Source organism: Euprymna scolopes, chromosome 8 (assembly GCF_053919585.1).
Source record: "Euprymna scolopes isolate OS-2025 chromosome 8, ASM5391958v1, whole genome shotgun sequence".
NCBI lineage: Eukaryota > Metazoa > Mollusca > Cephalopoda > Sepiida > Sepiolidae > Euprymna > Euprymna scolopes.
The window spans coordinates 170,853,819-170,869,344 of record NC_136489.1 but is presented as its reverse complement, the minus strand read 5'-3'; the positions used below and the strand labels follow the sequence as shown (position 1 = coordinate 170,869,344).

The 15,526-nt window shown below is 33.7% G+C and overlaps 1 protein-coding gene across 1 annotated transcript in view; it reads left to right on the top strand.

Annotated features, from left to right (window-relative positions):
- Window positions 1-2,343: 2,343 nt before the first annotated feature.
- LOC145284007 (uncharacterized) overlaps window positions 2,344-15,526 on the top strand; it is a 62,178-nt gene continuing 48,995 nt past the window's right edge. The window contains exons 1-2 of the mRNA XM_080133099.1: window positions 2,344-2,371; window positions 12,676-12,842. Coding sequence (XP_079989225.1) covers window positions 2,344-2,371; window positions 12,676-12,842 — 195 coding nt within the window. The remainder of the gene's footprint in view (window positions 2,372-12,675; window positions 12,843-15,526) is intronic.

Here is a 15,526-nt window from a genome sequence, read left to right as displayed (position 1 = left end):
GTGACGATATCTGCACTTGCTCTTATGACTTTTTTTTAGTTTTCTGTCGACTATAAATATTGTCAGACACTTTTTTGGGATTTCCTCCAACCTTGGCACGTTGACGATTAATCCTTTGTTAGTGACGAGTTCCAGGCATTGTTTTGCCTTTTCAATGAAATCATTGACATTGATATCCACTTTCGGTGGTTTGGTCCAGGTGTTTGGCGTAGAAGTAGTGCCGTTTTCCGCTTCAGAAATGTCGACGACAATGGGCGTTTGGATCGCCGAAGCGGCCATAGCCGAACCGTTAGAAAAACGGTTAGAAGAAAGTCCAAAAAAAAACAACTGTTAAAAATAACAGTAAGACAAAGGAAAAAAAAAAGCGTCGTGTAGAGAAAAAAAATCCGACGGTAATAAAAATAAAAGGGTAGAAATCGCTGATAGAATAACGCACGAGACAAGAGTCAAAAGCAACTGAAATTGTAACAACAAGGAGTTTGATTACCTCCCTTTATAGGTCTGAAAAGGTCATGTGATCACCATCACATGACCAAGGTAAAGCTTTATAACGCTTCTAGGAAACAACAACTCTTTTGGTTAGTAACAAGGTAAGTGCACCTACTCCCCTCTCTCCTGAGCAACCAGTAATTTCTAGTTTTTGAAAATTTATTGAAAAAAAATCTTAAGGGAAGGTTAGGGATTATCCCCCCCCCCCCTATATGTTGAGCTGTCGGAATTTTATCTTGCTTCTAGATAAATTCGACACTAAAGTAACTAACCTGAAAAAAAAACAGCATAAAACAAAAGAGGGGGGGGGAGTAAAGAATAAAATATAAATGTCTTGCTTTGAAATGAAGAAGAGATTTTATTTACAATAATAAGTTGCAAATTTTTCCCTTTGCGAGCATTAAACTTATGAAACGCCAAAGTAACATATTATGAAAAAAATAACACTGGTTCTTACAAAGAAGTTGTGTGTATCCATTAACGAATTCAATAATAATATTCAAAATAGTATCACACTCGCATATGAAACAAATTTTAGGAGCGTACTCACAAATTGAAAGCCAGTCAGGCACGTGCCTTTTTTTTTTTTTTTTTTTTTTTTTTTTTTGGTTTAAAGTCCTTTTAGAATTTTCTCTCCCTCCATGTTTGCATGCAAACCATACACACATAGATGGATTTCAGAAGCAAGACCGCGTCGCTTGTCTGGATTCTTTTTTTTTTTTTTACCGGGTTTTCTTCTTTGTAGGAGATTCCAAAATTCCTTGTCACGTAAAAAAAGGTATTTTCTTTAAGATAATTTCACTCCTTCTAAAATACATGCAGAACCGTAGTCACGTAGATAATTTTCAGAAGTCTGTCTCGTCACATACCCGGGGTTCTTGTTGGGCCTTCTTCTTTGAAGGAGGCTCATCAAAATTCCGTTTTCAGCGCTGGGCAATGAACCAGTCATTCAATCTCCACGTCCGTGGAATTTCAAAAGAGAAAGAATCTCGCGCTGGGCTCGTGACATCATCACGGAGCTAGCATTTTCCTTTTCTCAAATTAAAGGGAGTTTTGTACAAATCCAAAATATACAAAACTAAAAATCATAAAGGATACAAAATACAGAAAATCATATATAAGAACCAGATAAAAAATAATAAATGTAAACAGGGGGGGGATGCACCATTATTGGTACAAAAAAAATTCCAACAAGGCATCATTTAGTAGCTCGAGAATTTCGAATTTGGTTATAATTATATAACCCAACTATTTGTAGAGCTTAGCCTAAAGTGGGCTCTTTAATCACTGCTGGCTATGTTCATCAGCATGTTATTTATGATTAAATAATTCTGTTTGGAATATTGGCGATTCTGCCAGTGTAGTATTGCAAATAACAATATCTGATATTTTGATAATAAATTTAACGGGAGTAAAGGGCATTATCCCCCTCCCCCTCCGTTTTATTCATAATTCCGTTCAGAATAATATTGGCACTTTGCCACATTCATTTTGCAAATAATTACATCTGTTATTTTATTCATTTTGCTTGAAGCAGTAAAGATGGCCCCAAAGGAGCTAATGTCAAAATATGATGCTAAAAGATTTCACATTAATGGTGCGGCAAAGTGGTTGGAAAGTAACGACCCTTTACCAGAAATTTTCAAATCTCGAGAAGTGGTAATTAGAGAATGGTTATGTGACCTCGATATAATAATTGACCAAATTCTTCTCAAAAGCCCCGAAGAAGAGAAACTTCAGATCTGCGAGGCTTCAGAAAGATTTTCTTAAGAAATAGAAGAAAAATTGCTTTCTTTAAAATTGAAATTAAATACACCTCAAGTTATGCATGCTTCGAGGGCTATGCTGGCTAAGATGGAATTGGATTGTGCAAAATTTGTCGGTATGTCCACAGATAAATTTTTGTTCAGAACATTTCTGACCAAATTCGAATTTTGCATGGAAAGTTTAAATAAAGCTGACAAATTATTAGTGTTGAAACCGAAACTAGAGAATGATGTGTTTGACGTCATCTCCAGTCTAGATATAACCGCAGATAATTATGATATAGCCCTAAAATTATTAAGGGAAAAATATTTGAACCCTGATTTGATTAAAAAGCAGATATTTGAGGAAATTATTCCTGCTCCGTCTGTTATAACGGATTTTAAAATTTTGAAGTCGTTTCTCAAAAAAGTCAGGAGAAATTTGACTGAGCCCGACAAGTCCTATGGGACTGATTATTTTGCTGAGGGTGGGACCTCAGGGGCAGTGATAGCTCACATAATATTTGCTAAGTGTCCTAATGCCATTAGAAGAGAGTTGATAACTAGAAGTGGAGAAAGATACCCTTCACTAAATAATATTATGCCGCATGTATTTGAAGTAATGAAATACCTATTAGCCACCCCGCTCGATGTTCGGCGGGAAATTTGCACGCCAAAAATGGCGTCTTTTTCACATAAGATGAAAGCCAAGATGGTATCTTCTTCCCCAAGAGAAGGGGGGGCACTTTATCTTGTAAACTGTGCCAAGCTACAAATCATTCAATCAAGAACTGTAGTAAGTTTCACACCTTCGAAGCAAAGTGCCGAAGGACTAAACAGTTAAATTTATGTACTCGGTGTTTGGGTGAGCATGCAGAGGTATCTTGTCGTGGTAGTAGGGGTTTTCCTTACCCGTGTGCAATATGTGGGTTGAGAACCCATTTTACCATCATGTGTCCCAAAGGAAATAAATCCTTTGTGAGCCAAACAATATATTCTGAATCACGGAATAGTATTTTTCCCGTCATCAGAATATCTATGAAGGCATACGGACGACCGGTATATTTCTTCTGTTTAATAGATACTGGGTCACAACATTCGTTTTTCGCCCAGGAAATTCTCAGTAAATTGTGTTCTGAAAAACCCCATAAACCACAAGAAGGTTAATATGGGGGTGAACACGCTTATTGGGAGTGAATCCTTAAGATTGAAGGAGTGCTACATATCAATCAAATTAGGGAATCAAAACCACTTTAAATTTGTGGCTTTATTTTCCCAAAAATTAAATTTTAAATTCGAAGTGTATAACTTCAATAAAGTTGTTGATAACTTATCTTGGGAAGGTTTTTGGCTATATCCCGGATATAAGAATTTGAATGGAATCAACCTTATGGGGATTATTGGATTGGACCTTCTGAGCATGTTGAATGATCTCAAGCTAGTTGAGTGTCTTAATGGAAATGCATGGCAACATGGAAAATTCATAATTCCGTTTGGCGAGAGCCGATAATTTTTTTTAAAAAAGATTTGAATGAGGTAGAATCGTCTCCCTTTAATTATATAGTAAAATCATTTCCTCAATCCAACAGTTATTTGATTGATTCGGTGCTAAATCCGACACTCTCGTATGAGGACGGTTTGAAGCCTTACTTTTCCGAGTCCGCGGTCGAGTGTGGGGTTGAGACTCTGCTCAGTCTCGATTCATTAGGTATTGAAGAAGATGCTAATTTGTTGGCTGTGGACAAGAAAAAAAATAGAAGAGTTCAAAAACTCTATCGTATGGGAGGGGGGAAAATATCACATAGACTTACCGTGGTATCATGACAGGATCTCACTAGTAAACAGTAATTTTGTGACTTCCTTAAAGGTAATGAACAGAGTTGCAGAGTCCTTAGAAAGGAAGGGAATGTATACTGAGTACCTCCAAGTGTTTGAGGATTATAAGGAATGTGGAATAGTGGAGCAGTTTTTTGTCCCACCTGGAAAGTATGAAGATTATATTTGGGTTCCACATAGACCCGTTATTAAGGAGGGAACTGGAGTGACAACAAAAATTTGTCCCATATTCAACTGCTCCCTAAAACGTGGAGAGGGGATGTCAATTAATGACACTGCCTACATGGGCGTGAACTTATTTGCTAATTTATTGGATTTATTGCTGGGATTCAGGAAAAATGAATATGCCCTTCTTGGTGATATAAGAAATTCACCTTAAGTCAGAAGAGGATAAAAACAGATTTTGTTTTTTCCTTAAAAAAGGTGACAGATTGTGTACTTGCAGGTACAAAACAATTATATTTGGGTTCAATGCTAGCCCCTTCATTCTGAACTTCATTTTGAAATTCCATGCGGAAAAATATGCAAAGGATGCAGCATATCATGCTATTTCCAACAATTTTATGTGGATAATTTTGTCACGACCAGTTGTGATGAAGAGTCCCTACTTGCTATTTATAATAATGTGTGTATTTATTGCTATTTATAATAATGTGTGTATTTATTGCTATTTATAATAATGTGTGTAGCAAACTGTCAGAGGAAAGCTTCGATTTACAACCTGCAATTCCAACTGTTCTGAGATACAAGAAAAAATGTTGGAGGATGAAACTATTTCTTCTCCCTTCCCAGCCTTTGAGAAGGTATTGGGTTATTATATCATTCGGGACACATTCAAACTTTCTCCCACTTTAGTGGACCCCGAGGTCAATACCAAACAGGGAATTCTTTAACAAATATCAGGAGTGTATGACCCTTTGTCTATGCTACTCCCCATCACGATACAGGGGAAGACCATTGTCAGTTCGATCTGGAAAAGCAAGTTATCGTGGGATGAGCGGATACCCGAAGAACTCATTAAGCTGTGGCAAACTTATGCCAAGGACTTAAACGACTTGGGGAAGTTTGAATTTCTCAAGCGTGTATTGTCAGAAAATCAGTCTGTCGAATTTATCTATTTCTGTGACCCGTCGAAAAATGCATACGGATTCACCCTGTATGCAAAACAGGGAGCAAATTGTTCTCTGTTGTTTGCAAAGGGGAAATAACTTTCCACATTGGAACTATTGGCTATGTATTTGGCTTTTAAGGTAGCCCCTCAAGTTTTGAGTGCTCTGGGGCCCCTTAATATTGATAATTATGTTTATTGGATTAACTTGTTATTCGTTGTTTATCCAACCGTTTTATTAATTAACTTGTAATGATTATCCATTACTTTTTCCTCTCCTCCTTGGCAGTGTGTGAGAAATTCCATAATCAACGCCATTTTGTTTGCCTGTCTAACATGATTTGTTAGACGGTCTTTGATTGGTTCAATTTGAATGCGCCAGTTTTGCGCTAATTTTGTATACATCTGCGTTTATTTTCAGTCTAACAATGAACACGGAACAGTAAAGGCTCACACAGCGGTGCTCTGTTAAAGAGTGGCAGGATTTTACCTTCATTGGACACCATGCAGTGGGTGAACGAAGGACATATCTCTAAATACAGAGAGAACATAATTGCTGAACTTATTTTACCCAAGGAGGACATTCTACAGTGTTCGGTCAGATATATTTGATTATAGGAAATTATTTCTATTTCTTCTAGAGACCACGAGGTCCTAAAAGATTCCATATTGGGTGACATTTCATGCTGTGTTCACCATGTACAACATGGACATCCGTTTAAGGAAACCCCAAACTAATATTTCCACAGAGGAATCATTACTAAAGGCTCCATTGCGTATGGATAGCAAATTCAGCCACGGTTTTTGCAAGGGACTTACCGTGAATCAAAGAACTTTCATTTATTGATACATCTTGAACAAAATTTGAGTTTTAAAGGTATGGCTTTTGTTTGTGGGGTTACATTTGCTATCTGCAAGGAGGAAATTGGGTGTGTAGATGTGAAGAAAGAAGTGGCTTACCGTTAAAGCGGCTGCGCGTTTGTGCCTGCAGAGCACAAATTGAGAATCAAGATGGCGCCCGCATGCGTTTATGCGGAAAAAGTCTCATGGAATCTCGGGGAATCTTGGAGAATCTCGTACCCTGATTACATAAATAATGAGGAAAGGAAAGCGGGAAGGGAAGACGATTTTTAGTCACTAAAGCGAACGGACGTGTGTAAAAGAAGTAGAAGAAAAGAGTGTGGTGAACGAAACAAACAACGATGCGGTTGAAAGTAGAGTTGTAACGAACACAAGCTATTTCGGCATGACGTCAGGATTTGACCCCAAGCTAATTCCCCTGTTTGATGGCAGTAGCACTGATCACTCAGTGCAGGAATGGGTGGAAAAAGCAGAATTAATATATTTATTTTTAGTTTCATAAGAAGGACATACAATTATCAACTAAATGCATCCCCATACCCCCTAAAGACACCTTTATAACCAGCTTAATTACAAGTATAAATACATTTATAAGGAACTTGAGATGGAAAGCCTACTATTTTGATAATTACCAAAGTGAAACCACAGAACCAATACACCACCAACCTGGAGAAATAAAAGAAACCATCCTCAGACAAGACAATGAAGAAAGAAAAGCAGCGAAATACTACAGACTAAAAACATACAAAAACCCTAAGAGAAACATAGACACTGAAAATTTTGAAAATGACTTAATCAACCTGATTAAAAATATTAAATTTAAGAAAAATAAAAAATATATCACTCCAACACTTAAAAAAATAAATAAATTTTCAAAATCTATTTCTACAAGCCACCAAAATAAACTCATAGTACCGGCAGATAAAACTGGAAATTTCTACACAATGGACTATATACAATATAAAAATCTAATATATAAAGAACTTAATAAACATTATAAAACTACTAATAAATCAGCACTAAATAAAATGAATAATGATGCAAAAAACATTTTAACTAAACTTAAAATAGATAAATACACAGAAATAACGGTACCAGGTACCCCGAGATTTACTTTAAAAGACCACAAACACAGCTTCAATATCAACCCTACTATTAGACTCATTTGCCCCTCGAAATCAGATATAGGACTGGTTAGTAAAAACATATTAGATAGAATTATCCCCAAAATTAAATCCATAATAAAATACCCACTATGGCAATCTTCAAACCAAGTAATCGACTGGTTTTCTAATATTCAAAATAAAAATAATATTAAATTTCTTTCTTTTGACATTGAATCATATTACCAATCTATATCACCTATCCTACTTAATAAATCTCTATTAATGGCACGAAAATTAACTAATATAACTCAAGACGAAACTAAACTAATACTTATAGCTAGACAGTCTTTAATAACATTTGATAATAAATATTGGACCAGGAAAAATACCCCTAACCACTTCAACATTTTAATGGGATCGACGGACTCGACTCAGGTCACTGATCTAGTTGGCCTTTTCCTTTTAAATGAAATACATTGTATACTCCATAAACAATTCAAACTTGAAGGAGGGCTATATAGAGATGATGCACTTTTCATAACGAATTCTACTAATAAAAATTATGAAAATGCAATTAAAGCTCTACATAAATTATTTAAAAATTATGGACTTAGTATAAAAATCGACCCTAATAAAAAAATTGTTAATTTCTTAGACATAACCTTAAATCTTGAAAATTCTACCTTTGAACCATACCATAAACCTAACCAATCACTTCTATATGTCCACAATCAATCAAACCACCCTAAATCAATATTAAAATCAATAGTTCCCAATATCGCTCTAAGAATTTCTAGACTGTCTTCTACTAAATCAATATTTACCAAAAATGAAAAATACTATAATGAAGCCCTTAAAAACTCTGGATATAATTCACAAATTAAATTCATAAATGAAAATGATAGAAACATAAACTGCATTAAAAATAAACCTATTAAGAGCGTAATAACATATAATATGGCAATGTCTTCCCGTATACGAGTTAAGAAAAATAACCAGGAGACAAAAAAAGATAAAACCAAACTACAAATATTAGATAATAATATAAATAAACAACAAACTAAAACCCGCAAACGTAAGAATAGACACAAGGAGATCCTATGGTTCAACCCCCCGTATTCCAAAAACCTAGAAACAAACATAGCTAGAGAATTTTTTAAAATATTAGATAAGAACTTTAAAGCCCCCCATAGATATAATAAGATTTTCAATAAGAACACAATTAAAGTCTCTTACTCTACTATGCCTAACCTTCATCAGAAAATAATTAGCTCTAATAATAATAAAATTAATAAACTACAAAATGCAACTATACAAAATACATCGGACTGTAACTGTAGAAGAAAAAATAAATGTCCCCTACAAGGCTCATGTAAAATTAAAAATGTTATCTATAGCTGCACAGTATCAAAAACTCCAAATATACAAGAACCTATCAACAGCCATAACTCAACTACCAGATTAAATAATAACACCAACTTAAATCAATCTACCGATCAATTATTAACCAACCCACCACATTATAATCCAACAATAGACCTAACGGAAAATAATCATAATAATCAAGAGGTAATATATATTGGTTCCACATCTGGCCCAATAAAACATAGAATTTCAACGCACAAACATTCTTTTAAAAATAACTCTCTATCAAACCAAACTACTCTATCCAACTATATTTGGCAACTAAAAAATAGCAATATTTCTTTCAACTTAAAATGGCAAATAATTGAGACTTGCAAATCATATAAACCAGGAGATAAATTTTGTACATTATGTACAAAAGAAACCCTAAAAATTTTAAAATATGAAGATATAAAAAGCACAACCAAACTAGTAAATTCAAGACACGAGCTTCTATCGTGTAATCATAAACGTTGGTTTAAATTTAATAAATATAAACCACCTTAAATCATTAAAAATTACTCATTAGTAAAAATAGATTTTTTTTTTTTTTAATAAATTAAGTTAAACCAATTACCGCCCTTAGACTCGTAAATCAAATAATAAATAAAGCCATGACAATTATCTCCCCTTAAAAACTTGCAAAAAAAAAAAAAAAAAAAAAAAACTCTCTCTCTATAGATATTAACTGTAGCGTCTCTAAATCAAAATACGCTAACGGAAACAATTTACTGCACGAGCGTCGCCCTTTTAAAATTCATCATTCAATAAAATAAAAAGCTATAGCAAACATCTACATGACTACTTTAAATACAGTTCCTGATTTCAAAAAAAGAAAAACCAAAAGGTAATTATATATCTATATATTTTTAAATCAAATTTATTATGTAAATTCAAAAATATATATATTTTTTTTACTCATTTCTATCTCTAACCTATACCAATTTTCTTATTAATTTTCTTATAAATTTTATATCCAAACCTTTTACTTCAATTTTTCAGATTCATCTGCCTTACTTTTAATGCTAGGTTTATTTTTGGTGTCTTTTCAATTCAATAGAAATCCTCCTAAATTTGCTGATGAGGAGACCGTGCTTACCAAAAAAACTATGTATAATTATTCTACGTGACTTCATGTATACCACAAATAAAAAGCACGGATTTCCGAAACGATCGTACAGATAATTGACTTTGTTGTTGTTCCTTCTTATGAAACTGATTTTTAATTTAATTAAATTTTGATTTTTAAATTTTAAAACTTTTAAATTATAAATCACATTACTTAATATATATATATATATATATATATATATATATATATATATTTACATAATATAAATATATACATACATATGTATATATACATATATGTATATATATATATATACATATATAATATAAATATATACATACATATATATATACATGCATATATACATACATACATGTAGATACATACATATACATATATATACAAACAAAAATATATATAATATATCCTTCAAGATTGAGGCAATTTTTTTGTTTTAATCTAGGTTGACCTTTCTCTACATTAAAAACCGATCTTAATAAAATGAATTAAAGCAATTTATTCTCAATTAATGGAAATTTTGAAAACTCCAAACGCAATTGTAAATTATTACTTGATAAATAGTTTAACAGTTTGGAGTTTTCAAAATTTCCATTAATTGAGAATAAATTGCTTTAATTCATTTCAATCACTAAGTTTAAAAAATGCAACCATTAATTATTTCTGGAGATATACTCAGTGACCGGCTGACCTAACAGGATAGGGCCAAGCCCAGGCTTCGGCCAAGCACCAAAAAAACAAAATGACCTCAGAAAGATTTCATACTTAAAGGAGAACTTTCATATAAATTTTTATCGAATAGGTGCGAAAAGAAAGTTGGCTATTTGGGTGTATATACACTGACATCAAAGAGGAAATAACATTAGATGCGAAAGTTTGAATTCATTAATTTTATCACTGTCCAATTCATGAGGCTAAGACTTTGAAAGTATCAAACGTTTGTTTTTGTAGCATACTTTTTATAACTCCTTGTAAACTTTACAATTGCTAGCTGGGGGATCGGACAAAATCACCCCGGGCAACCCCCACCATCTACCTAAAACAAAAGGAAAACAGATAAAATCTCAAATGAATAAAAAATATTAAAAATCAGTTTTCATATTTTAATTTTAATTTAATTGAATTTAGGAAAATTAGATACCGTAGAACTAATTTTCGCAAGGTATGAAAATTAAGCAACTACAGAATAAATGTTAACTTAATAATAATGGACCAATAATAATTTTCCTACCCAGCAAAAAATGGACGAATTATCCATGGACCCAAATGCCGGGGGGGGGCAAATTTTACTACTGCCCCGGGCGGCAAATTGTCTAGCTACACCACTGCCTTACCCTCATCGATTGTGGGCCTACACGTTTCGCAGTCTGGAGACTCCTCGGGCGCCAGGACTCTTGCAACATTATTCGCCAGCTGTCATCCGTGTTCTGTAAAAGTGGTGCGCCCAATGAAGTGCTGATGGACAACGACCCAGCTTTTTGCAGCCATCAGATGAGGAAGTCCATACAAGAATGGGGTGTGCGACTGCGGCTTAGAGGCGCTTATGTGCCTTCTGGTAATGGTATAGCTGAGAGAAGCCATCGCAGCATCAAAACAATTGCAGCCAGGAAGCAGTGCACCATCACAGAAGCTGTGTGCTGGTATAATCTCATGCCAAAGGATGGCGTCTCTCCAGGAACGGCGCCTGCAAATGCAATCTATCAGTACCGTGTCCGAGAAAAAGGAATCCACCCCGATACAACTGTGGCCACTGAGATAGAACGGAATCGATATGCCAAAGGGGATGCTGTCTGGGTGAAGCCGCCAGGAAACCGATGTACTGACAAGTATAAACGAGGCACAGTGACTGATGTGGTGAGTCAGCAGTGTGTCCAGGTTTATGGCGTACCCCGTCACGTTAGGGACCTACAGCCAGTGACACATGTACATCCTCCAGTGGACAATGAGAGTGATTCTGACTCTGAGACGAGTGGGCCATCGCTTTGGTTTGCACCATCCCTATCAAGCAGTGACTCTGATATCAGTAACCTCCACGGAGATGAAGCCTTCCCCGACCATCAGGCGGTGGATGAGAGCGCACGCAAAGACGAGAGCAGCACTGTCCCCCTTCGCAGAAGCACCCGACGGTGGCGATCACCACCCCCTGTCGTCTCTGTGATCATGAGATCAGGGGATAGTGTGGAGAAAGAAGTGGCTTACCGTTAAAGCGGCTGCGCGTTTGTGCCTGCAGAGCACAAATTGAGAATCAAGATGGCGCCCGCATGCGTTCATGTGGAAAAAAGTCTCGGGGAATCTTGGAGAATCTCGTACCCTGATTCCATAAATAACGAGGAAAGGAAAGCAGGAGGAAAGACGATTTTTAGTCACTAAAGCGAACAGACGTGTGTAAAAGAAGAGGTAGAAGAAAAGAGTGTGGTGAACGAAACAAACAACGACTCGGTTGAAAATAGAGTTGTAACGAACACAGTAGGGAAGAAATTTCTTACAAAGTTAAGTACATTTATTATATTAATTCATTATCTTAAAACTTTAACTTAATATTTAACTTGGAAATAATTCCAGAAAAATGTAAACACGATCTTTGTCATAATGAATTTTTACGTAAAAAGTAGGGTTTTTCAGATTTGAGATAAAATTATTCCCTGTATTTTTTATTTCACACACTTTTTTTTTTTTTTGAGAACTTTAAATTATAATCTTTCAAACACAATAAAAAAGTAATCGAAAAAACTATTATGATTAGCCGGCGTTAAAAACCATGTCCCTCCCCTACCTAAACAGCCATTAAATTGCTCGTACCTAGTAACTTGAGTTCCTTCAGCTATAATCGAAACCGAAACCAAAACTTATGGAGAATTCTTGATAAAATTATTTATGACAAGAAATAGAAGAACATACCAATTAAATGACCCGGATGTAAACGTGACACGTAAAAGAACACACACACTATCGTAAAGCTTGTGACATTTTTTTGTAACTATTAAAATGTTGAGATAAATAAAATAATACAAATTTTATCCGTGATATTCACAAAAGAAATCGGCCCTGTTTCGAAACGATATCCTTTTCCCTCTTTAATTTTGTTTTCTGCGAACCTGCTCTTCCGTTCGCCATCTTGCGAAGTCAATCCCAATTTAAAAAGAAAAAACGTTTCCTTTATAAAAACAATTAAAGTCAATCGAAAGCAGAATAGGAAACAAAAAGTAAGTAATTCTACCTGAATTGAGGGATCTCCTGTAGCAGATGTTTCCCTGGTGTTTCGTTTTTCTCGCTCACGTGGCCTTATTCCGAATTTTCATTTTTACTTGATTGCTAAATTTAGAAAGCTATTTTTTTTTCTTAGTCGTTTTTTTTTTTTAATGGAATTTTTACTTGATTAAATACTTCGAAATAAGAAAAATAGGTACTTCTACAGTTTATCGCCGAACATGGAGACGCCATTTTCTTTCCGGTACCTGTCGTTAAAATTGGAAGGAGAAGTCAGTATTTTTAGCTATGACCGAAGGAGAAAATAAATTTAAAAAAAAAAAGAAAAAAAATACAAAATTGTTTTATTAAAATTATATTTTCTTACGCAAACTTTTCAATAAATGTTTTCTTTACAATTATATTTTAGGTACGGGCAAAATGAATGCCGATGCTCAAAATGTATAAACATTTTGAGCCCTTCTTTACTTAAAAAAAAAATCACCAAAAATCAGGAAATTAACCAATTTTACTGAAATTTGCAGTATTTATCAAATAATGATCGCGGAATTTAATGAACTAATTATTTTTTTATTTAAATCTGAGTGGAAATGTATTATTTTGTTTAAACAAAAAATACCTTTACTAAAGTTATGGTTTTCAGTAGTAAATAAAAAAACGCAAGATTTTATTTTTGCTTTTTTATATTTAAATAAAGCATCGTAATTTGTAACAAAAAAAAAAAAAAAAAGTTTTACAGAAGCATTACGAAGAAAGCCCCTAAAGTCCATATTAGTGAGTTCGATATAACTCGAAGAAAAATGAATTTCTCGAACTACCGATCTTTCCATTGAATTAAGGATTGTCCCATATACACACACATTAGAAAAGTAACTTATCTTGCCTTTGATAACATTTATTTGTTATATATTTGTTTTTTGACAACTTTTTCGAATCTATGTGCACAGTAATACAAACCCGAAATTTCTGACAAAGTTAAATATAGGCACCGCCAAAAATGGCACAAAAATCAAGTTGTTGTTGTTTTTTAAAACGAAATTACATTTATTAAAATCCATTATTTCTGAGTAACTTTTTTTTTCCAGAAAAATAAAACCCTGAATTTTATCATATAGAAAACAGAATAATGTAAAACTTTTTCTACTATTTTTAATTAAATTTTAAATGTTAAATTTTCCCAAAAAGTTAACAATTGACATTTTTTTGTCTTGCACAAAAAACGTACATAAATATTAAAAAAAAAAAAGGTTTTTGAAATAATTTATTTATTTATTGTCTAACTAAGATTTAGGATGATTTTCTAAGAGAATATGCAAAAATATTATAATATAAGTACCTGGATTTCAAATAATTCCACTTATTCATATAAGCAACCAGTTATTTCGCGTCGATCTAGAGTCTAGATCGACACTGTTTACGTTTGCATTTGATAAAAAGCAAACTATGGAAGACCAAACAGGCCAAAAAAACTTATTTTTCAGTGACGAAAATTTCAATGTATTATTAAGCTGAGGCTGGCCAGTACCAGATGGGTGACCATTTGTATGAGTTTGGTTTTTAATGTGTATGTGTGTGGGGGCCAGGCTCCCCAAAATGGGGGGGGGGGCAATTTAAAGCAGAATAAAAAAAATTATTTCAGCGCGTTTGGTCCACCGTAGTCGAAAGACGGCAAACGTTTTCAAACGGGATCGAAAAAAATGATGCTATTTTTACACAAAGGGCACAATATTTATCAAATTTTTTTTTTGTATCGATTCTTCAACGTATGCCCTGTTTAATAATGGTCATGCATTATTCGGCTCACTAAAAAAAAATTGTTAATTTATTTATCAAAGATTTTAAAATGGCTTTTTTTGTATAAATATTAAAAAAAATTTTTGTTTGTTTTGCTTAACTTAAATTAATTATTTTACTTAACATATTCACCGAATTTCACACTTCAAAACTCAAAAGTGGGATAATTAAACACAATCGAAGTTCTGATATTCAGACGTCAAAATAAGGTATGCAAACAATTTTTTTTTTTTTTTAATCTATAATTCTGTCCCTTACAACAACACTATGTTGTGTTCAGTTTCAGATGATTATTTTAAGCATATTTGTTCCCACTTCAAAACAAGGGGGGGGTTGTAAGCAAAAAATATGTATATATATAAATATCATTTATGAAAAATAAGTACACTGTTATAAAGTTCATTCTTCTCTTAATAATCGCTGAAAATTTCGTATTGATCGGATAATTACCTAATTTTTGGTAGATTTTTAAAAAGACGGTCCATCAAAAAGTACTGACCCAGTTTTGGCGGTGCCTAGTTAAATACATTTATTGTATTAATTCATTATCTTAAGACTTTAACTTAATATTTAACTTGGAAATAATTCCAGAAAATTTATATTTTTCTTGCCAGAAATATGTAAACACGATCTTTGTCATAATGAATTTTTACTAAAATGTAGAGTTTTTCAGATTTGAGATAAAATTATTCCCTCTATTTTTTATTTCACACACTTTTTTCTTGGAGAACTTTAAATTATAATCTTTCAAACACAATAAAAAAGTAATCGAAAAAATTATGATTAGCCGGCGTTAAAAGCCATGCCCCTCCCCTACCTAAACAGCCATTAAATTGCCCGTACCTAGTAACTTGAGTTCCTTCAGCTTTAATCGAAACCGAAACCA